General features: G+C 35.2%; 1 protein-coding gene and 2 pseudogenes across 1 annotated transcript; 2 read left to right on the top strand and 1 right to left on the bottom strand.

The window, feature by feature from the left end:
* Window positions 1-724: 724 nt before the first annotated feature.
* On the bottom strand, window positions 725-3380 carry LOC128180772 (uncharacterized). The gene has a single exon (XM_052848924.1). The coding sequence runs from the start codon at window positions 3346-3348 to the stop codon at window positions 1678-1680; it is 1671 nt and encodes a 556-aa protein (XP_052704884.1). The 5' UTR covers window positions 3349-3380; the 3' UTR covers window positions 725-1677.
* A 2578-nt stretch (window positions 3381-5958) lies between these two features.
* LOC128180775 (THO complex subunit 3-like) lies at window positions 5959-11837 on the top strand (annotated as a pseudogene).
* Window positions 11838-18986: 7149 nt separating this feature from the next.
* Window positions 18987-19481, top strand: LOC128180782 (zinc finger protein 235-like; annotated as a pseudogene).
* The last annotated feature ends 4193 nt before the right edge of the window (window positions 19482-23674 follow it).

Below are 23674 nucleotides of genomic sequence, written 5' to 3'. Positions count from 1 at the left end.
GTTGTGCGGCAGAGAATTTGGTTTAAAGCCATAGGAATGCCCTTTCTCAAATGTTTGCATGATTCAAATAGAGTGTAAAAATTATCTCCCAATTATTTCAACAGCAGGGGTTTAGAGAAATGGAAATATTAGTAAATTATTTGTTTAATCATCATCCTTCCATAATCCATTTAATTCATTAGAATATATTCTTGCTAATTAATCTACTCAATCCAGAATTAATAATTTTGCATCTTAAATTGACATTTAATGATCAGTCATTTTAGCATCTCTATATACCTGAAATTTGGGTAAAATCCAGCCTTTTTTAAAAGCTTATGTAGCTTAAAACAAGCACCTTTTTTCATATTTCACATGTATTTTACTTGTTACAGTCATCAAATAGCAGTCAAATCATCTCGGATATCGCTGTCAGCCCACACTTATTACTGGACGTGCTGAGAGGGGAGAGAGAGCGTCATACTTCACTGCTCCACTGACCACAAATAGGCAGTATAACTGCTGCTTCAACAAAGACAAATTGGTACCGGTACTTATATGTACAAACTCTGTACTTTTATTTGATATATAATATAATTCCTCTCCCTCTTTTAAATTAAATTACTTGTTAGCATGACAATTGGATAATTGCTGACCTTGTAGGCGCCACAGTTCTGACGCCATCTTGTGGTTAATGTCAATTTAAAAGGCGAGTTGCTGATAAACAATACATTGATTTCTTTGTTTAAAGTTTTATTTTAAAAAATAATCATAAAGCATTCATAAGGAGTGTCATGTATATCTATGTCAATATACTCATTGTCTAAATACATTTTTAGAATCTTTAAATCAGTTCTGCAAAATATTTCAGATAAAAACACCAAAGGAAGGAATATTCCACACAAGGATTCTAGCTATTAAGTTAGAACAGAAGATACAAGATTAGCAGGAAATCAAACATCTACTCTAATTCTAAAGGTTTAAAGGTAAGTCAAAACAGTTGTCTCATTGGATGTGAATTCTGATTGGGTTAATATACTGGTATCACTCCTCTATATAAGTAATGGACCTCAGTCCCTTTGTGGCCTCGCTCCATTGCTGGTAAAGAATTGAGTGCTACCTGTCTGTTAACTCATTATGTGTAATTAAAACATGTCACACAGAGTTTGCTGATAACCACATGTAACAAATACAGTCCATTCATTCTAATGTAACAAACACAGATTATAGACACAGTAAAACAGTCACTTTATATATACATCTAATAGAAAAAGGAGTTTGTCTATATGTAATATACATGTACATCAGAGTCACTTGATATATACATGTGATACATAAACACAGTTTGTTTACATACAATATATAAACATGGTCTGCTTTGTTGAGATTTGATATGCAATATTAAAGAACAATTTGTTTACATACAAACATATGATATATAAACAAATAAAGATTGAAGAAATGTAATGATTAACTCATGACAACCTAACACAGATACAGTTAGACAGAATGTTTACATCTTGTAGACACGGTCAGTTTATGTGTGATACGTTAAATTATCCACACACAGCGTGTTTACATCTGATACACACCGTATGATGACATGTAATGTGTATAGTTTGTTTACATTATATTGCACACAGTATGTAATATATACTTATACGCTTTGTTTACATATAATATATACAGTTAATTGGTTTACATGTAATATTGGATTTTCTTCACTTTACCTGTGTCATACTCAGCCACAAAGAGGTTGTCTCTGGTGTCCACACATAAACCCCATGGATCCTGTAAATGACAGTTGTCAATGTTGCGGAGGAACTGTCCGTCCTGATCCAGGATGTGGATACAGTCGTTGTCATAGTCTGCTGTCAGGATCCGACCCTGGCTGTCTGTTGTGATGCCGCGTGGATAGAATGATTCCTTGGTAGTAGAGGGAGGACCAGTGTAGGTAAAGCGGAGTTTCCCGGCCTGATTGACCACCACTACTGCATGGGCGTCACGGTCTGACACACAGATATCTAGGTTCCTGTTCTCAGTGATGTATTTAGTGCCACCAGATGAATAGAGAGGTTGTCCTTTGTCATCGTACTGAATACTTTGTTTCTCTGTGGAGCCAGAGTAACGCACAACTTTTGTTTGTTTTCTATCATCACTTACCATGACAACCAGGAGGTCACCAGAGGAGGTACTACAGACACTGTCAGGTTTCCGACCCCGTAGTCTGATCACTGTCTGTATCTGTGTATTCTTCACTATGTTCACAGTTCTATCTTTGGTATCAGTATAAACTAGATCCCCACTCCTTGTCACTGCTATGTCCCATGGAGTGTTCCCTGACTTGGTTTGGATGGACTTTACTAGTTCCCCTTGGAGGTTGAAGAGTTTCATCATGATGTCATTACCATATGTCCAGATCTCTGTATCATTCAGACACGTCACACCACATAATCCATAATCATACTCTGTGTCTATAGCTGTGATGACCCGGGGTACATCCATCAGTGACCGGTCTGGGGGAGAGGACTCGGCTCCCTGGGCTGGCATGCTGTAGTCTGGTTCCTCTGTTGTAAAAGATAATGCTGACAGAGAACCAAACTGTTCAATCAGCTGATCTGTGTGGATTTCCTGAGGCCTAAAGTTTGGTAACGACACTTTGAGTTTAGGAGGCAATCTTCTATATTCAGCGTTCCTGGATTTGTACTCAGAGACAAGGCAGACATCTTTGGAGTTCAGTAACTTCTTCAGTTCAGCAATGGTCTGTGTGATTTCAGAAATGGTGTGTGTGATTTCATCTTCCTGTTTATTTAGGATGGGCAGGTGTTTGGATTCCATTTCCTCCACGTTAGATTTCAGGTTTGTGATAATGGTGTCTATTTCTCTGTGCCAGACTTCTCCTTGTTTGTCAATTGCTGTTGTCAATTTCCGGGAGTTTTTACTCAGATCAGCTTTCTGCACTGGGATGTTGGATGCAATCTCTTTGTATTTAGGATAAATGAATTTTTCTAATTCTTGCAAATCTTTTTTTAAAATTTCTGTTTTAATTTCAAAGCTTTGGAAAATGTCAACTATTTTATGTCCTGAATGTTTTGCAGAGGAAATACACTTTGCACAAATAGGAATGTCACATTGTTCACAATGGAGTTCACATTGTTTGGTGGGGTGTTTCCTACATTTAGGATTGTTCAAAGTGGTTAGATATTGTTTAAGTGATACCACTTTATGAACTTTAGAAGAATCAGATAAATGTGTCTCTACACAGTCTTTACACAGATGTATATGACAAACTTCACAGTACATGGGGGCCACAGAGTCCTGACACAGGGTGCAGCGTACAACATCCTGGGCGCTGTTCCAGGGGTCCATGGTCAGGGAACCCTTGTAACTATAGGGGAACTAAACCTGAAAAGTAAATTCAGTATGTATATGATGTATACATGTATTATCTTGGTTTGATTAATGTGTTATTATATTTAAGATTCAGATATATTCCATTTCATGGATAAAATTTATATCTGTGTAGAGTCATGCATTTATAAGTATTTTTTTTTATTTTTCATGACTGATTACAAAAAAAGAATGAATTTAAACATAAGAAAATATTAGTCCAAAGATTTTAGATTATCAAGAAAAAACAATAAGAAAGTGGATTATAAAACTTACCTAACGTTATCCCATTAGTAAACTTCAGGTCTTCACGATCCAACATGGCGGGCGTCAGGTGTTTATTCTTCCTGGTGGGTTGCTACCTGTGCAAGATCACGTGAATGAATTTAATGCCAGGTAGTAATTTGTGCTTGTGTATGTGTTGGTTCAGAATTCAGGTCACCCATTGTTGGGAAGTTTAAATAGATCTGACATTTTTATAACTATTAGGTAAAGGGTAATATATTAATTTTTATTATGAGAAAAATATAAAACGTCTGGTGCCTGTGTGCTGAAGATATTAAAATCAGCTTTAAAATGTAGGCTATTTTTAGTTTCAAAGAAATAGATTTTGTTTCTTATGATCTTTTTCTTAAATCGACATTTCTGTAAAAGCTGGTGTGGTGTAATGGTGCACACATTCCTTTGGGAGTGAAGAGTGGGTTCAAATCCCATCATCAGCATACAAATGTAGAGACTTATATAAATTCATGTTAAATTAATGTTTAATGGTTGAATAATTAATGTAGCAAAAAATACAGTAATTAAAGGTTGCATGGTCATGATTTTTTTTAAATCTACATGTAGCAGTACGATGCGTCCTAATTATCACCGTACAATTATTTGGGGGGGGGGGGGCTAGACTTATCAGAAATCTAGAAACCAGAAGTTATGTCTAACTTTCAACAAAAATGGAAAAAATGATCAACATTATGCAAATTTGCATTACCCATATTTTAAAAAAGCATTTTTAAAATCATGATAATTTACTTATAGAAAACAGATTATTTTTGAAATTAAATACAGTTGAAATTTTGTCTAATTATCTGTTCTATTCATGCTATAGTACATGTATTATAATACTAAAATTAATTTTCAATAATGCCAGAATTGATGACTTTACTATGGTAGAGAGCAGAAATTTAGAATCTGAAACACAGTAATTATAAAGAAATTAAAACAACGGTAAGACTTCAGCAAGACTTTCATTAGGAATTGTTAAGTCAGCGATATGGGTAGACGGACATCTCGGCCCAACGACACCTCGGCCAAGGGCGTTTGACACCTCGGCCCAGACGGGTCGGCCCAAATTTATTGACACGTCGGCCCGCTTAAAAGACACCTCGGCCCAATGAAACTTTAGGTTCTACTAAAAATAAATATAAAAAAAATAGGGGCAGATAATTACTTTATATATTCATTGATTTCTTCTTTCTATCTCTTTTTTGAAGATAATGACCAACGACATGAAATATTGAATTGGTGCTAAATGTGATAAAATTGTCAGATGGTATTTAGCATCAAAATGTTCGTACAAGACGCGCACATGATCATTATATTTAATTTCTATTGTTTTTAAATTTACATCGATATGTACATTAATAAGCGCGCATAACTTCGGACATCGGGTCACACTTGCATACATGTATGACTAAACCTGTCAATCAAACTCTGTGAATTTGTTTTATTGGATGGTCACGCGTCTCATTTTTTTTTGTCAACAGCCAATAGAAAGTTGATGACTTTAAGGTTGTCGAAATCTTATTACTTAACTTTTTACACTACAATAATAATACAATATGTGAATTTTGTAGATCGGAAATTTCAGGAATTGATGACACACTTAAAATATATATTAGTGTTAAATCTAGGATTTAAAGATTGCAGTATTTAGATATTTTCATTTTATTAAATCTACAAAGATTGACCAGAAAGTGGACACAATAAAAATATTTTACATAATAATGAAATGAAATGTCATGATGTGTTGTTTCTCTGACGATTTTGTAAATCTGATATGGGGTGGTAATCATTGAAAGGATATATATGGACTTCGGTGTTTATCGTCTTATAATTAACTGCTCGTAATTTAAAAATCTTCATTGTCACCCGTGACACGCGTTTGCGACTCCAAAGGAAAGTGCTGCATCCTCTTGTTTGTTTAAATATTAGTGTCATTGTCGTTGTCGAAATTGTCGTCTTTTTCTTAATTTTACTTTCTTGTTTGCTTAACAATTAGAACTAAATGGTCTCATTTTTTTTTTAGTAATTCAATTTCTTTTACACGTCTTTGATATGTAATATTTTGATAAAATATATATGTTAATAAAATAAAAACATTTAAATCAAATATTTTTGTTTCAATTTTGCTTGAACCGAGATGTCTTTTACGTGAGCCGAGGTGTCTCAAATTTTGGGCCGACCCGTCTGGGCCGAGGTGTCCTGGGGCCGAAGTGTCGTTGGGCCGAGGTGTCGTTGGGCCGACATGTCTGACATTCGCGGCGATATGGCACGTGGGCCTCTGGTTTCCGGAACTTTTCAATCCACTCGGTAGGTTTTTATTTTACGAAATCCAAAGATGGCGACTTACATTGAAAACATGCGAAAACATTTTCAGCAAAACAAGAGAATACGAGAGCACACGGCGCACGACTCCAAAGTTCACTCCGTGGCGTGGAGCTGTGACGGACGGCGCCTGGCCTCGGGGTCCTTTGACAAAACTGTTAGCGTTTTCCAGCTAGACAATGACAGAGACCGAATGGTAGGCTGCTGGAGTGTTTCACTGTAAACATGGCTTAGGTAAAATAATTCCGAATTATAGGTGTCATAACACCGTATTTCACTGAAAGTTCACGTCAAAAAATGGCTGATGCAAAATAATTCCGGAATTCTCCTTTGAATTTGGGCCGTATGACTATCCGCACGTCACAGGAGCTGATTTTTATGAGATGAAAAACAATGTGTAAGAGGTCTAACTATCCCAGTTTTGTAATAAATCGAGGTCATTTAATTTAACTTTGATGCGTGTTGTTCCGGAGGGGGGTGAAAAGGCCCGGGCTTGATGTTCAAGCACATGTGTAACTTCGAGGTAAACAAAGTCTCACGCCTTGCGGGATGCACGTGTGTATTTTGCAAGAAAATTGTAAACGAAGTGTTGTTTAGAAAGATGTCAAGGGGATTTTCCCGATAAATTCGTTTTGAATTTTTAATCTGTATCTTAAGTTGTGCAATTTTGGTAAGAATATATTAGTAAAATTTAATACCGAGCGCAGCGAGAGGCGGGCGAAGCCCGCCTCGCGAAGCGAGGATTAATGGTAACACGTATATATAAGAAAATCATTGAAAAATGAAAGTTGAATCAGGGGTACTAAGGCCAAAAAAAATTTCTTCCAGCCATGGGCGCCGCCATATTGGCAGCCATTTTGTTTTTAAAAAGTTAATTCGATCATTGTTTGACTGGTACTTATCGATGTTTGTTGCCCCTAAACTCGATTAAAATGTTCCAGTATTTAAATAGAAGGTAATCTGAATCAAAAGAAATAAAAGAGGACACCGAATAAGTTTCAATAGTGCTTCAGTCAAGAAAAACGACTAGTTTTATGTATGTCTTATCAAATTATCAGATGGAAAATAAAAACATTAATATCAAGGAACTGACCTTTATATACTGAATAAAGTATTCAATTTTATTACCGCGGCATTTATATGAATTAAATTGATAAACAATGAAAGAAGAAATTAAAAAAAAGTTCGGAATAACGGAACTCTCTTCGGCTATTTCCGAAGATAAAACGTGTATTACGTTTGAAATGATGTCATAATGTAGACTGAGCACGCAACGTTTCGTTAAACTTTGGCTAATGCTTTGAGTAGTCAACCAGGCGGATCCTACTGTGTGCATTTCAAATAAATTTTATTCGACAAAAATCAAACTGCACTGTGTTAAATCTGCGCTCGGTCCAACGGTCACACCGTTTACATATTACTGTAGTGACACCTATAGGCCTATGTTCTTTTTAAATGAGGATGTTTTTTGTTTTGTTTTTTTGACATGCTTGTTGCATAGTTTAACACAAAAATCTACTGATCAGTATGATTTTTGTCAATTTTGAGATAGCAAGGTGACAAAAAATCTGTTTATGCATCTAAACTATTTAAATTAAGGTTGTATGGGACACCTCCATATTGTGATGTATTGTTTATCGAAATAAACAATAAAATGAAGTGTAATTATATAAGTAATTTCTTTCTCAATATTGTAACTAGCTTACAGGGTAGCTCAGTGGGTAAGAGGGTTTACTACAAATCTGTTGGTCATGAGTTCAAATTCTGCTGGGGATGTTACATTTTTTACCTCTCCAAATATTTTCAAAAGCTATTTTTTGGTTTAATATTGTAAAATTTGAAAACTCTAAACCGGTGAAAGTACTCTAATTATAATGTACTTTAATCCACATTCATATCGACAGATGAGCCATACCACCTTAATATTTTTTCAAAACATTGATTAGTCTGACAATTTTTTTTGGATCTGTCTTCAAACTCTTTAGGTCAAAGATTGCACATTTCGTGGACATAGTGACAGTGTTGACCAGCTGTGTTGGCATCCAAAGAATCCGGATCAGTTGGTGACAGCTAGTGGAGACAAGACAATACGAATCTGGGACGCCCGGACCAATCGTTCTGTGGCCACTGTCAATACTAAAGGTAAAACAACGGTTTATTCCATGACCCAGGAATAATTGATCTATAGACATTGACAATACTTACTTTGAGATAAAACAGCTGTTAACGTGGTTAATACAAATGTACAGGGACTTTTGGACACTTCAATAAATGTATGTGAAATTCCATTTTTGATACTATTGTTATACATTAACTGTACGGTAAATCAATATTTAAGGTGAAAACATAAACATCTGCTGGTCACCAGATGGCAGCACTATAGCTGTGGGCAACAAGGACGACCTAATTACATTTATTGATGTCAGAAGTCACAGGTCAAAGGCCGAGGAACAGTTTAAGTTTGAGGTCAATGAGATCTCGTGGAACAATGACGGGGACCTGTTCTTCTTGACGAGTGGGCAAGGCAGCATAAACATACTGAGGTACATGTAGTTTATAGATAGATGAAGTATGAAACATTGCAGTATAATGAAGCATTAATGAACAAATGGTTAGGCAATTGATGGCTATGACAGCTCAATGTAATGCAAAGTTTTTCATAATTGTGCATATTTATTTTACCCAATACCTTGTACAGCATTTTGATAATTTTGAAAAAATTGAATTGTATGCAAATAAAACACATTGTTATCAACAGCTACCCAGATTTAAAACTCCAGCACACCCTGAATGCTCACCCTGCTAACTGTATCTGTATCGAGTTTGACCCCAAGGGAAAGTACTTTGCCACCGGTAGTGCGGACGCCTTGGTCAGTATTTGGGATGTAGCAGAGCTAGCCTGTATTAGGACCCTCTCCAGGTAGTAAGAGTTGTGCACAATGTATTCACATGTATGATTCACTACACAAGTACTGTACCTTTCTTTGCATAGAAACTACACATGTACACTCATAATGGTCTCAAAAACTTATTAGATAATTTTATTTTCCCTGTAAAATGGTGCTATTTGAGATCTACTAACTGCAAAAGGTTTCTGAGTATTTGTGTACTGATAATATTTTGAAAATTTAAAGCCTTTTAAATTCTAAAGCTTAATCAAGTTTACTGATATCAAGTTTAATGTGTAGCTCATGCATTTTATATGATATTGTATAATATGCCCAAGAAATCCAAGATATAAGCAATGAGATTTTGGTCTGTTTCTTTAGAAGATTTTATTAGAACTGAACCATCTTTATATCATATTATAACTCTACTAAGTAGGGAATTCTGATTTTTTGTTTGAAGTATTTTTCTGTTTTATTGCATTCACTGAAAAACCGAGTCATGGACATTTAATGTGTTGATTTCAGGTTAGAGTGGCCAGTCAGAACTCTAAGCTTCAGCCATGATGGCAAAATGTTGGCCTCAGCATCAGAAGATCTGATTATAGACATAGCAGAGGTCGACTCAGGTACGAATGTTATAGTAGATGTTTTATGTATGTTACGTTTGCGTAGGGCTCTGCAACTAGCATGGAAAATGTAATCCAGTTGCTTTAGCCTCATTCAGAATTGATATTATTGGTAAAGGCAAATCCTGGTGCATGATGAATGGTAAAAGGTTAGAAACCCGACACATACACTTAGTTGACTGGTATCACAGGTAGGGGGTGCCCACTTTGTTCTAGTCAGGGTAGCGAGGTGTTTACCCTGGGTGGAGTGAGCAGGGTACACAGAACAGGTGTTAGTACACAGACTGGTCAAGTGGAAAGAGAACACCTGGACATTTGAGACAGACACACAGACAGGTAACAGTAATGCAGCCCCCACCTGTGTAGCCACAAAGACTAGGGGGTGTTGGGTTGATGCTAACAACTGCTTTCTGAAACCAAGAACTGTCACATTTTGTACATGTATACAGTCGAGCTGAAAATATGTAATAGGATTTACTGAAATTTAAAAATTATTTTAAGTTATTTTTAATATCAATATTTTTATCAACCATAATGAAGGATTTGCTTTTGTGTTTGCAAAGTCTAGTACAAGGTCACAAACAACTTGGCCAAGAGACCTTTTGATTTTTTAAGGGGGAACAGGACACGTATCACGTGACGATCATAGCAATGATGCTTTGGTATATGCTAACTCTATTATGATGTCGTAGTTGATAAGATTGTATATTGATATGATGTCATTTATTCATTATGGCGTCATACAAGATTTGATAGATCTTTTTCCCGTACTTAATGGCTCTAAATTAGTCTTTGTCAAAATATGAGCTGATGGAAAATTAAAATTTTTAATTTTAGAAATGTTAATGGACAAAATAATTAGCGGTTAATATAATCAAATATCTATTCTGATAATGTTCTGTTCATGATAATTAATAAATCTAAATAATGCATTACTTTTTGATGGTTCCTGCTTCCAAACAGAATTTGTCACAAAAGGTCATAATTCCAGAATAAGGGATGGGGGTGATTCTTATTGTAGTATCTCTTTATATGTCAAGAAAGTTAACATGAAAACTTTGTAAGTTATAAAGCAAATGTTAAGGCTGATCTTTTAGGTGTCATCACATTTCGTTCAAATTTAGAATCAAAAACTTCAAAATTGAAGTGCTGATTTTAGCAATATATTGATAAAATTATGATATTGCTATGAAAAAAAAAAGCCAATGTTGTAAACAATTTTGAAATTTGTTTATGTTCTCAAAATTAATGAATATGATTTGTAAATAAACTCCATCAAATGAAAAAATTATTGCAGAAACTTCAAATTGTTAAAAAAAATCATAATGCCAGTAAAGGGGGATAATTCCTATTAAAATATCTTCCTTTTGTAAGGTAAGAAATAGTCGTGAAAATGATATATGTTGTACTGGACGTCTTTATGTAAATGTGTTTAAAAAAACAATTAAAATTCATTGACAAATAATTTTACACTGCAACACCCTTTTCCCCCTTAAGTCCAAGTATTTCTGAATTCTGGTATGGATTAGAGTTTAAATTGGATCAACTACGTGGATTCATTTAAATTCACAGAGGCCAATTTTCATGGATTGTGGTTTTTTTGCTCATTCGTGGGGATGTAATTTTGTGGATGTGTCGATTTTCAGTGTTACGTTTGACAAATTCCCCTTTCATAATTTATTTTCATTGAGGATATTATTTCGTTGGGAAGGGTAACTCGCGCATACCATGAAATATTTAACCATTATGAATTCTAATGAATCCCAGTACTGGCATATACTTGTGACACAAAATGCATACGTTTTAGATTTTTGTAACTGAAGATTTTTCATTCTCAGTAATCTCTTTACTTTTAAAGTAATTTTTAAATATCTGGGAATAAATTGCTCATTACTGGTTCATAAGTTTGTCTTTTATGTTTGAAAGTGTATAATATATACCAGGTACTCCTTATATTTTTAACAGGTAAAAAAGTCACAGAAATAACATGCGAGGCCCTACTTTAACAGTTGCCTGGCATCCAAGTCGCCCCCTACTGGTTTACGCCTGCGACGATCGTGACACGAACGACAGAAATCGGGATGCAGGGACCGTGAAAGTGTTTGGATTACCCAGCGATAACATTTGAATGTTTTAACTTGGTACTTCACTCAATGAGAGTTGAAGTGAGAAATGTCATGCTCGGAAGTGTATAAAGGTGGAAAGTGGACAGAAAATAACCAAAGTGAAGAGAAAGTTACATAACAGAACTTATGGTGATTTTCATGTGATGAACAAAGCACCTGGTTTATGGCTACTGGCAGTTATATTATTGTATAAGACACCATTAATAGATGGATGAAAGGTATAGCATATATTCTGCTTTTGTACTGTAAATGTTTTAAATAATGAAACATTTTTTCCATCTTATTATGAAATCTGATTTTGATACATGTATCTTTACAAATGAACACACCAATGAAATTATGTTAATTTTATTCATTTAGTTAGAATTTTAAAAGCTTGAGTTATATTTGTAATAGATATCTATATATATTGGCTTATAACAAGGTAGTGCATACTACTATCATGCATGCACAATGTACATGCAATGACATTTTACATCCTTGAGCAAGTCATATCAGTGTAAAAAAAACAAAACATTGTAAATCCATGCATGGAACAGTATATATCAATTAATGTCATGAATACATGTACTTGATGTTTTATGACAGTTTAGAAAAAAACAAATAACATTCTTCAATCTGCAATATTAATTACTACTCATCAGTTGGATCTATAAGCACTCCTTCTGTTGAAATATTTATACAAATTACTGACTTGTACATGTATGCTTATACATAGAGAGAGGCTCAAAATGCATAGATGTATTGCAATTAGAGTCTCTCATATTTTAAGGTAGTCCTATACTCGGCACTTAATGGGCTCAATCATTAAAAGCTTAGCTTTAAATGATAAATATACATTCTAGCAATACATATACAAAAGAAAATATGTATGTTTACATGCTAGTTTGTATGTTATCACCTCTCAGACGGGTGTACCCCCTTGCGAAAATTATTGACAATTATGAAATTTGCCAGACGTCCGTTTTTCATAAAAATAATTAAAAATTTTGGGAAAATTAGAACTGAACATATAAAATAGAGTATAAATATTTATTTAAGCCATATCTCATCAATAATTTTGCCCAAATTTTTGTAAGTAAATACGCTTTATAGACCTGATGTATAAAAATAGAATACAAAAAATGCAATGCTAGTATCACGTTTGGTAATTTTTTTACTATTTTATGGACTCAAACTTAAATTTATGGTGTTTATTCTATAGATTGACATCTTAGAAAAAAAGATATGGTAAAATAAATTATATGTTGACGGATTACTTTTCACGCTATAAGCTCTAAACCAAGTAGATCCTGACGAAAAAATCCGTAAAAGTCACATTTTGCTACAGTTTTCTGCCTAGATCTGTCAACAATGTTAGATATCATTTAAACATTAATTAATTGACGATTGATTAAATTCGAAATAGCTTCTGTCTCTAAATTTAAACCGGTTTTAGTAAAAGAAAAAGAAAAATTCGGGGGGGGGGGTCAAAACAAAGAAGATATAAGTATACCTGAGATTCTGGTTAATCAGAAACTTCGTTTTTAGCACAGGTGAGCTAAAAACGAAGTTTCTGATTAACCAGAATCTCAGGTATACTTATAGACCCCCCCCCCCCGAATTTTTCTTTTTCTCAAGTGAGCTATTCTGATCACATTTTGTCTGTCTGTCTGTCTGTCTGTCTGTCTGTCTGTCTGTCTGTCCGTCCGTCTGTCTGTAAACTGTTCACATTTTCAACATCTTCTCAAGAACCACTGGGCCAATTTCAACCAAACTTGGCACAAAGCATCCTTAGCCTAAGGGGATTTAAAGTTGTGAAAATTAAGGACCACGCCCTTTTGCAAAGTGAGATAATTAGGAATTTATGAAAATTTTCGAGACATTTTCAAAAATCTTCTTCTCATGAACCATAAAACCAGGAAAGCTGCAACTTGTGTGGAAGCATCCTCAGGTAGTGTAGATTCTAATTTGTGAAATTCATGACCCCCCGGGGGTAGGGTGGGGCCACAATGGGGGGTCAAAGTTTTACATAGGAATATACAGAGTAAATCTTTAAAAATCTTCTTCTCATGAACCATAAGACCAGGAAAGCTGAAACTTGTGTGGAAGCATCCTTAGGTAGTGTAGATTCTAATTTGTGAAATTCATGACCCCCGGGGGTAGGGTGGGGCCACAATGGGGGGTCGAAATTTAACATAGGAATATATAGAGTAAATCTTAAAAAATCTTCTTCTCATGAACCATAAAACCAGTAAAGCTGAAACTTGTGTGGAAGCATTCTCAGGTAGTGTAGATTCTAATTTGTGAAATTCATGACCCCCGGGGGTAGGGTGGGGCCACAATGGAAGGTCGAAGTTTTACATAGGAATATACAGAGTAAATCTTTAAAAATCTTCTTCTCATAAACCATTAGACCAGGAAAGCTGAAACTTGTGTGGAAGCATCCTCAGGTAGTGTAGATTCATAGTTGTGAAAATCATAACCCCCGAGGGTAGGCTGGGGCCTTATTGGTTGGTTGAAGTTATACATAGGAATATATAGAGTAAATCTTTGAAAATCTTCTTCTCAGAAACTAATCAGCCAGGAAAGCTGAATCTTGTGTGAAAGCATCCTCAGGTAGTGTAGATACAAAGTTGTGAAAATCATGATCCCTGGGGGTAGGGTGGGGCCACAATGGGGTGTCGAAGTTTAACATAGGAGTATATAAAGTAAATCTTTAAAAATCTTCTTCTCAGAAACTAATCAGCCAGGAAAGCTGAAACTTGTGTGGAAGCATCATCAGGTAGTGTAGATTCATTGTTGTGAAAATCATGACCCCCGAGGGTAGGGTGGGGCCACAATGGAAGGTCGAAGTTTTACGTAGGAATATATAGAGTAAATCTTTAAAAATCTTCTTCTCAGAAACTAATCAGCCAGGTAAGCTGAAACTTATGTGAACCATCCTCAGGTAGTGTAAATTCAAAGTTGTGAAAATCATGATCCCCGGGGGTAGGGTGGGGCCACAATGGGGGGTCAAAGTTTAACAAAGGAATATATATGGTAAATCTTTAAAAATCTTCTTCTCAAAAACTAATCAGCCAGATGATTCTTTATAATTGTTAAGACTTTGGCCCAAGGACAATTCTTTGGCCTCACAAGAAGGTACGTTCAGAGTTTGATGTATGTTTATATCCCATATATAAACAATTGTTAAGGATCTTTTTGAGAACTGCAATGCTCAACATATGATATGACTATATAATCATCCTGTTAGAAAAGGGACTAATGATTATAAACATAAGAATATCCAGGGGAAAAATGGATTTTATTTATACAGGATCTACATGTATTATCGTACATTGTCCAGATAGGTTGTATTATGACTCCATTAATCTGATTTTATCATACTTATTGTTCCTCAGGTGAGCGATGTGGCCCATGGGCCTCTTGTTCATTTTACTTTCACAGAATAGAGTTTTTCAACATTAATCATTTCTATCTCTCATAGAATACATATATTACCGTTCTAATTGCTTATTATTGCCATTGTTTACAACAGCGATGTACAGCCAAATCAATACCGGGTATCAAAAATGCTGTGTAAAAGTCGAACCAATATGGTAAAATCCGTATTATGACGTAGTGCGATACTAGGACTACTTTAAGTGCCATATACACTCCAATACGGTCTTAAGTGATGGATGCATTATTCTACAAAACTCATAATTTTCTCTTTCTATTGATACGTTGATATTGTATCAAGTCTTAATTTGATATTGAAAAGAATGTACATATTTTTTGTAGATCTTGCTGCCGGTCAGAGTAAGATCTAGACCCCATAGTGCCACAGGTGACCATCATATACAGTGTAGTTCAGCTGCTCTGCCTGATTGACAATGGAATGGACGCCTGTCGATATCTCCAGACCTACGGAATGTGGGACCAGGCTGGCTAAGGTATATCTGTCATAGAAAAGACATTATTTAGTTTACACTGTACTCAGATGGGTCTCATGATGTCTTATTTCTTGTTTGTAATAGGCAACATTAATGAATACAAAACGGTCAGTTTTTAGCTCACCTGAGCTGAAAGCTCAAGTGAGCTATTCTGCTAACATTTTGTCTGTCGTCTGTCTGTCTGTAAACTTTTCACATTTTCAACATCTTCTCAAGAACCATGGAAGCTATTTCAACCAAACTTGACACAAAGCATCCTTAGGCTAATGGGATTCAAAGTTGTGAAAATTAAGGATCACACCCTTTTGCAAAGTGAGATAATTAGGAATTATTGAAAATTTTCGAGAAATTTTCAAAAATCTTCTTCTCATGAACCATAAGGCCAGGAAATCTGAAACTTTTGTGGAAGCATCCTCAGGTAGTGTAGATTTACAGTTGTGAAAAGCATGACCCTCAGGGAAAGGGGGGGGGGGGGGCACATTGGGGAGGTCGACTTTTTACATAGGAATACATGTATATAGAGTAAATCTTTAAAAATATTCTTCTCAAGAACAATTTGGCAAGGAAAGTTGAAACTTATGTGGAAGCATCCTCAGCTGGCGTAAAGTCAAGTTTGTAAAAATCATGACCCTCGGGGTTAGGATGGGGCCACAATGGGGGGTCAAATTTTTACATAAGAATACATAGAGTAAATCTTAAAAATTCTTCTTCTCAAAACCATTAGGCCAGGAAAGCTGAAACTTGTATAGAAGCATCCTCAGGTAGTGTAGATTCAAAGTTGTGAAAATCATGACCGTAGGAATATATAGAGTGAATCTTTAAAACACATCTTCTCAAGACCAATTTGGGGAGGAAAGCTGAAACTTGTTTGGAAGCATCGTCAGGTAGTGAGATTTCAAGTTTATTCAAATCATGTTTCCCGGGGGTAGGATGGGGTCACAAGGGGGGGGGGGCAAATTTTTACATAGGAATATAGAGAAAAATATCTTTAGATTTAAAATAAAAAACAAAAACATTTGCCTAGAACAGCTGTTACTTTAGTGAAAGCAACTTCAGATAGTGTATATTCATTTTTTTTAAAATCACAATCTTTAGGAGTAGTGTGGGGCCACATCACATTGGGGATTCAGTTGTACAAAGGAAAACATTTTAGTTATTCACAAAACTGAAATATTAATTTATATGCTATAACTTACATGCAAGAATTTTTATATATTGCTGATTCTTTAAAATTGTTTAAACTTTGGCCCCTGGACGATTCTTGTGCCTCACAAGGGGTTGAGAGTTTGATGTAGGTTTATATTCTGTATATAAACAATTGTTAAGGGTTTTTTTGAGAGCTGCAATGCTGACTGTGATATGACTATAAAATCCTGTTGGAAAAGGGACTTGATTATAAATATAAGAATATCCAGAGGGAAACATTTTTTTTTTCTACATGTATTATACCATATTGTCCAAATATTTTGTATAATGATTCCATAAGCTGATTTTATCATGCCTATTGTTGCTGAGGTGAGCGATGTGGCCCGTGGGCCTCTTGTTTTGAGTTATTGTTATAATGAACCCTGATCTGCTCTTGGAAGATTTGATACTTTGACACTTTTTTTAGTTTGAGAGAGAGAGGGGGAGAGAGATGAAGACATAGATAAATATAACAATATTCTGCTGATAGTTTATTGATAGTTAAATGATTACAGTTCTCCTTACTGTAGTTTTATAGAAAGCATGCCTTCACTGTGGTCTATTTCTATCTGTGTGTGTTTACAGTGTCACTGGTGGAGGCCGTTTACCTGGAATACGCCCGTCTGCTGGTCAACCTAGGTCTGAGCGCACCTGCCGAGTTCTATTGATAGAAAGCCGGCGATAAGGGGAGGCAATTCAAAGAGGAAGTCATTCTCTTTACCTAAAAATTGTACCATGTCTGTCATTGATGCAGAGATAGTGACATGATGGTCCTTGTTAACTGACAGTAATAGAGAGAATATTTTCTAACGAACGGTTAAAGATGAACAGGTAAAATGATGGCATTACTACTATCTGTCATTACAGTTAACTCATTGAAAAGATGTGGTACATGTATTATCATGTGATATATTTCATATGCATGTATTTTTGATTTATTATTTATACAATTTGTCGTACAAATTACAAATGGATCATTCACTAATTGAAAAATATGTTAAATTTCCTTGATCATAGCATAATTTGTAAATTTATATAATATTAGATTTTATTAAGTTGTAATAACTTTTAATTCAATACATCTTACCTTCAAAATACAATGAAAGAATTTATTTAAAAATTAATGGAAGAACAAATGTAAACTTTTTATAACTTATGAGTTATGTTATAAGTGGTAAAAAATCAGGACAAATCCGATATATGAATACATGAAAATATCATATCCACAAAAAGGTTTTTGAATTACAAGTACGTAAAAGATATAATAATAACAAGCATTCTGAGAGTATTGCATAAGCAATACACGTCCCCTACCGGTTTGTATTATTCTATGAAAGCTTCCAAGCACACAACTATTTCAGAGCTATTGTAAACGAGATATCATGCTTTAATCAGAGATAAAAGAACAGAGGAAATTAAAACTATATAGTTGATATAGAAATTGAATAGGAAATAGGTAAAATAATACTCTTTATTTCATCTCCTGTAATTTCGCAAAGTCTATTCTGTATTCGCTGGTAAAAATTTGTGAAAACAATGCACTGTTATGCACAATATCATTTCTTACCGTCTTCTGTACCCCGAATCAAACCAAACAGTTAAACAGCCCAACCCGACAACGAACCCGATTGTAATAATAATACAAAAAAAACCTGCCGATTAAATTTACAACACAATGGTTGACACTATTTTATAGAATTCATTTGTTTGTTAGAAATGATAAAAGGAATGGTACAGGAAAAGGAATGGTACAAGTAACGCACAGTATACTGACTACATACTGACCTCGTTTTTTCAGTTACACACCGAACCCAATAACGAACCCGAACATTAAAAAAATTGGAATATAAAAAATTAATTTTCTCGAAAATATGTCAATCAGACGCTACAAAAGTGTAAACTTGATCTGTAGTTTGACATTTTGAAGCTGTTCAGCAAGTTTCATATTATTCATCAAATGCATAAAGAAAAAAAGTGTGGAAAACTGAAGTGGGACAGACAGACGGACTGACGGACGGACAAACGGACGGACGGACGGACGGACAGACGGACTGACGGACGCAGAGGAAAGCTATAGTCCCCTCCGGTGAAACCGGTAGGGGACTAATAATATAAATCATCTTCTTCACTAACTAAGTTTGGAAATTCATGAATGAAAGTACCTATAATTGTCATCACATAGCAACAGTTCAGCCAGCCTGTACCAAGCTTCAATAACTTCCAAGTTCTCTGCATGATGACATCACCGTCGACAACTTGGCTTCTGATTTCATGGATGTGGTATTTGAAATCGGATACCACAGCCTCAGTGACAATGCCGCCATCAATTCCAGTGGCTCCGTTTCTCCCAACTCCAGTGCTACGGAGCAACTGAAACAGAGGTTTGTTGAGAATTCCAGCATGAAAAACGAGTGTTCTAACTTTGACGATCTGTGTGTGTACGAGTCCATTATGGATAGTTGTTCAAAACCCTGTGACATTTAAGAGGCCAATAACGTGTTGTCTGCTGTCATTGTGTCATCTGCCGTCAAGTTTAAACCCACCAAACACCAGTGTCCTGTGAGCGGGAAGACCTACAGAGGAAACACCAACTTGAACTATCACATGGCTACCCAAACCGGCATCCGGCCTCACAAATGTTCCATCTGCGGCAAGTCCTTTACCCAGAAGTCCACTCTGCGCACACACTTCCAAATTCACACTGGCGAGAAACCTTACAAGTGCAGGACCTGTACCGTGCATTTGCGGACTGCTCCACCTGCATGAAGCACGAGCGGACCCACAGCGGGGAGAAGCCTTTCGCATGCCCAGAGTGTGGAAAGTGTTTCGCCCAATCCGGAAATATGCTCCGACATCGGCAGACACACAGGAAAAACTGAAATTCCACAAAAAGTGCTTATATATTATAGAATACATTAAAAAAGTGCCAATATTCACATTCTGAATTCCTTGTGTTGTTTTTTATAAAGTTTGTTATTACTGCATTAAATCGGTATTGTTCATTATTTCAATGTATATGTATTGCATTCTGTTTCATGTATTTTAACATGTGGAATGTTCATGTAAATGTATATTAGTACATTGTACTGTACTGTTATGTATTTTGTAAAAAAAACACCATCATTTCAACATTTTCATTTACCGGTATTAAAAAAATAAAAATAAATGTTCTATTCATACATTAACAGTTGTTGGTTTCTTTGTAAAGCATGCAGAAACACTTTTTTGAAACAACATTCAAGTAAAACGGATATTTATTTTTACAAAAGAAATTAAGACTTAAAAAATGTACATTTTCAATATTAGTGAACATTTTAAATAAAAGTAAAAACTATGAGAAATTTTGAAAAAAAAATCCATTATTAGAATGAAACAAATTCATTTGAATGTGACATTTATCCATACAGATCTACCCTCGGCCAAGAATTATACCTAGACCCTCTACGGGTTCACTGCACACTGAGGGGTTCTTATACCATTGTACTTTTGTGCAGTCAATCTTCGAGTTATGCGCCCTTTAATGTATAGTAATTTAATATGCGGTCTTCAAGATTAATGTTTGAAAACATTAAAGGCCTATATTTGATATGGGCCTTTAATGGCCCTATAAAATGAACATCATCAATTTACAGTGTGATGATCTTTGCTTCCTTTGTCAGATATACATGTGAAGTATTTTCATAATTTTCATTTTGATTCATAAGATCCGTATTTTGAAAAATGACATAAAAGATTTTTCTTTTCCCACCATTTTTGCATTTTAGCGTTAAACGGCTTTTTTTTCAAGCAGTGTTGTTTTACTGAAGACATCGAGCGATTGCTTGAAAAATAGTATTATCATAATTATATAGTTCTTTGACAAAAAGAAACTTAATACATGACTGTGTATATATATTACTGTGGGAGGATCCGTATTTGGGGGGGCGGGTGGCGTCGATCTTTCAATATATGTAAATGCTTTCTGTTTCAGATCGGGGGTGGGGGGGTGGAGGCGTTCGTTTTTCAAAATGTCAAAGAAGTAAATTGAATTTATTTTAAAATAAATTATGGTACTCCCTTGGTGTTTCTACCGCGTCTGTTATGTGTTTATAACACTTTTAGTGCGTTGACAGCCATCGGACACAACTATATACAAATATAACTGTCTATAACAGCAGAAACCTGCATGTAAGCGGGTATGACAATTCTGTTGTGTTTGCAAATATTCTAAGACTTTACATGACGTGATATTTACATTGAGTGTATAATTTCCCTTACGATTGAAATGGAGATCTGCGGTGTTCATTTTGTCTGCACCGCTTGGCGTGTTTTAGGACCGACAACATTTGAAATAAAAAAAAATTGAAGTGCGTGCCATTTTTTTCTGATGTTACCAGCTCGTAAATAATTTCAAATTAATGTTAACGGTCTTTTTGTGATCCAACCTTTATAGAGTAATGTCTTGAAATAAACAGTGAAATTGAAGTTAAAGGTGTACTTCGCTTGAAACCTCGTCATTTTTAACTTGTTATGACGCAAGGAATAAATAGCTACGCTCTATACTGAAATTCCAAGGTCTTGTTTAAATTATCCTACTTCCTGACCTCTTATATGTTTTTAAATTAATGTTAACGGTCCTTTTGTGGGCCCGTATTTTCAGGTTAATGTCTTCTTCTAAATTCACGAATTATCTCTAAAGTAGTTTTACTAAAATCGTTTGAAATAAATACAATTTTTTTCAAGCTGTTGAAAAGTGATCCCGAGTATAAGTTTCAGGAATTCTCTCTCTTCAATTTTAAGTTTTGCTTGATAACATTAATGATTTATGATAAAGGGTACATTGTAAGAACTCAGTATCCTGTTATCAAACCAGTGGCGTAAGAAGCAAATTGAAAGTGGAGGGGGGGGGGGGGCTAGACTAATCCTCAGAAATCTTGAAAAGCAAAAAACAAAAAAACTTATTCCCAAAACCATGAAAAATTAATCCTAATCCGTGGGGGGGGGGGGGGGTAGTTTACCTATAGGCCTAGTTCACCAAAAAAATTTTACCTGCCAAATTGGGGGGGGGGGGGCGGCCTGGTATACTTATGACTCCAACTTCTTCTCAATATTTTCATCTTTTCAAGGTAAATTTAGGAACATTTCTCTTTGCTGCGAGAAAAAGTAGGGGGGGGGGGGGCTGAACCCTCTCTGATGCTATGTGTCTAATGCTTAGGGCTAAGCCCCCCCCCCCCCAGTTCCGACGCCTATGCAAACGGTGTAAATAAAACTAAGATGACGACCATTTGATTCTGGGGGGGGGGGGGGGGGTTAGTATTTATATAGACAAGCATTTACTTCCATTTATTCTTGGGTCTAAATTCTGAATAAATAAGTTAACAAGAGACATTCACAGAGAATTCAGTGTCCTTTCTGTCAGATGTTGTTCCTACATGTAGCTAAAGATTATTCAAATGTACCAGAACGGAATACATATACACTGTACTGGTCCTTAAAAAAAATAACATATCTAATTTGAACAGCCCCTGTTTTACGTACATTTGCTCAGTCTCAGAGGAATGAATAATTATAAATTCTCTCATGTTTCTAGAGCTATGGCGATAATGTTTTTAATGAGTTCTGTGAATTCGAATTAGACTATTAAAATGAACATTGCATTTAAAACACACATATGATTGAATAACATTTTCGTTTGTTTAAAGTTCGACTATAGAAATAACTTGCTTGTGTAGATAAGTGATATTTGGCCCATACGTTGAAAGTTACATGTATATCACAATATCTTGGTTTTATCGCAATAACAAATTTAAACCTGTACGCATTACTTTGATTATCATCTAAAAATCAACATAAATAACTTTAAATTGATTGTAAAATATCTCTCTCTGTCTGTCTCAATTAACAAAATGTCTGCATACTCTCTCTCTCTCTCTCTCTCTCTCTCTCTCTCTCTCTCTCTCTCTCTCTCTCTCTCTCTCTCTCTGTTCGGTACTTTCAAATGGAGACGATATCATAATACGCATTTGATGTTTTGACAATGTGCCGTTATTATAGCATTGAATCATGATTTTTTGAAGTATACACTCTCATAACTGCCGCGGTGTGTGCATACAAATTGAGTAACGCGCGTTAGCGCGTTATGAAAATTTGTATGCACACACCGCGGCAGTTATGAGAGTGTATACTTCAAAAAATCATGATTTAATGCTTATATTTACATTTGTTAAGTTCTTGCCTTGTCTGCAAATGTGAATTATACCTTAATATTCCGATCTTATCCTAAGGGTAAGTTAATATAAATGGAAGAGCCACAGTAACAGCCACAAGCGTGAACTTTGATTTTCACTTGTGACGTTGCAGTTTACAGCGTTCAACGTTTGTGACGTCATAAGAAAACTAGTCAATTTGACCTTTGACTACTTGTTGCATTTAGAGGCATTTGAACGTCACAGAATTTAATGGAAAAACACAGTAGAATGTAAATATAAATACTTAAACTTGGACAATTAATGGCTTCTATGACTGTCACCACAACCAGCTAACTGTTGTTTTAAGAATTTAAGGATGAAAGATTTGGGGATATTGTTTGCAAAATAATAGCGGTTGGTATAATCATTTATTTCTAAAAGTATTGAACAGGAAAAAAACCCAATGATTGTAAATCAACATCATATCTATTTCGAAAGTAGAATTGTTCATAAAATAGGGGGGTGGGAGTTTTAATTAGGTTCACATAATAAATAATATAATAATCATAGTGCTTACAGCTATTGCACCACAATCGTTATTGCATTACATTAATGAGTAAACTTAATCAGATAGAACATACAACACTATATAAATAGTGCTTGTTTGGGAGGGTAACAGTTGAAATTGACACCCCTCCAAAACCATTGTCAAGCGTTTAAGATATACTACATTTTTATAGGAATGACTTGAATTTTACAGCGTACCTTACGCGCTTAATTTACGCGCATGTA

Source organism: Crassostrea angulata, chromosome 4, assembly GCF_025612915.1.
Source record: "Crassostrea angulata isolate pt1a10 chromosome 4, ASM2561291v2, whole genome shotgun sequence".
Lineage (NCBI taxonomy): Eukaryota > Metazoa > Mollusca > Bivalvia > Ostreida > Ostreidae > Magallana > Magallana angulata.
This window is presented reverse-complemented; position numbering and strand designations above follow the sequence as displayed.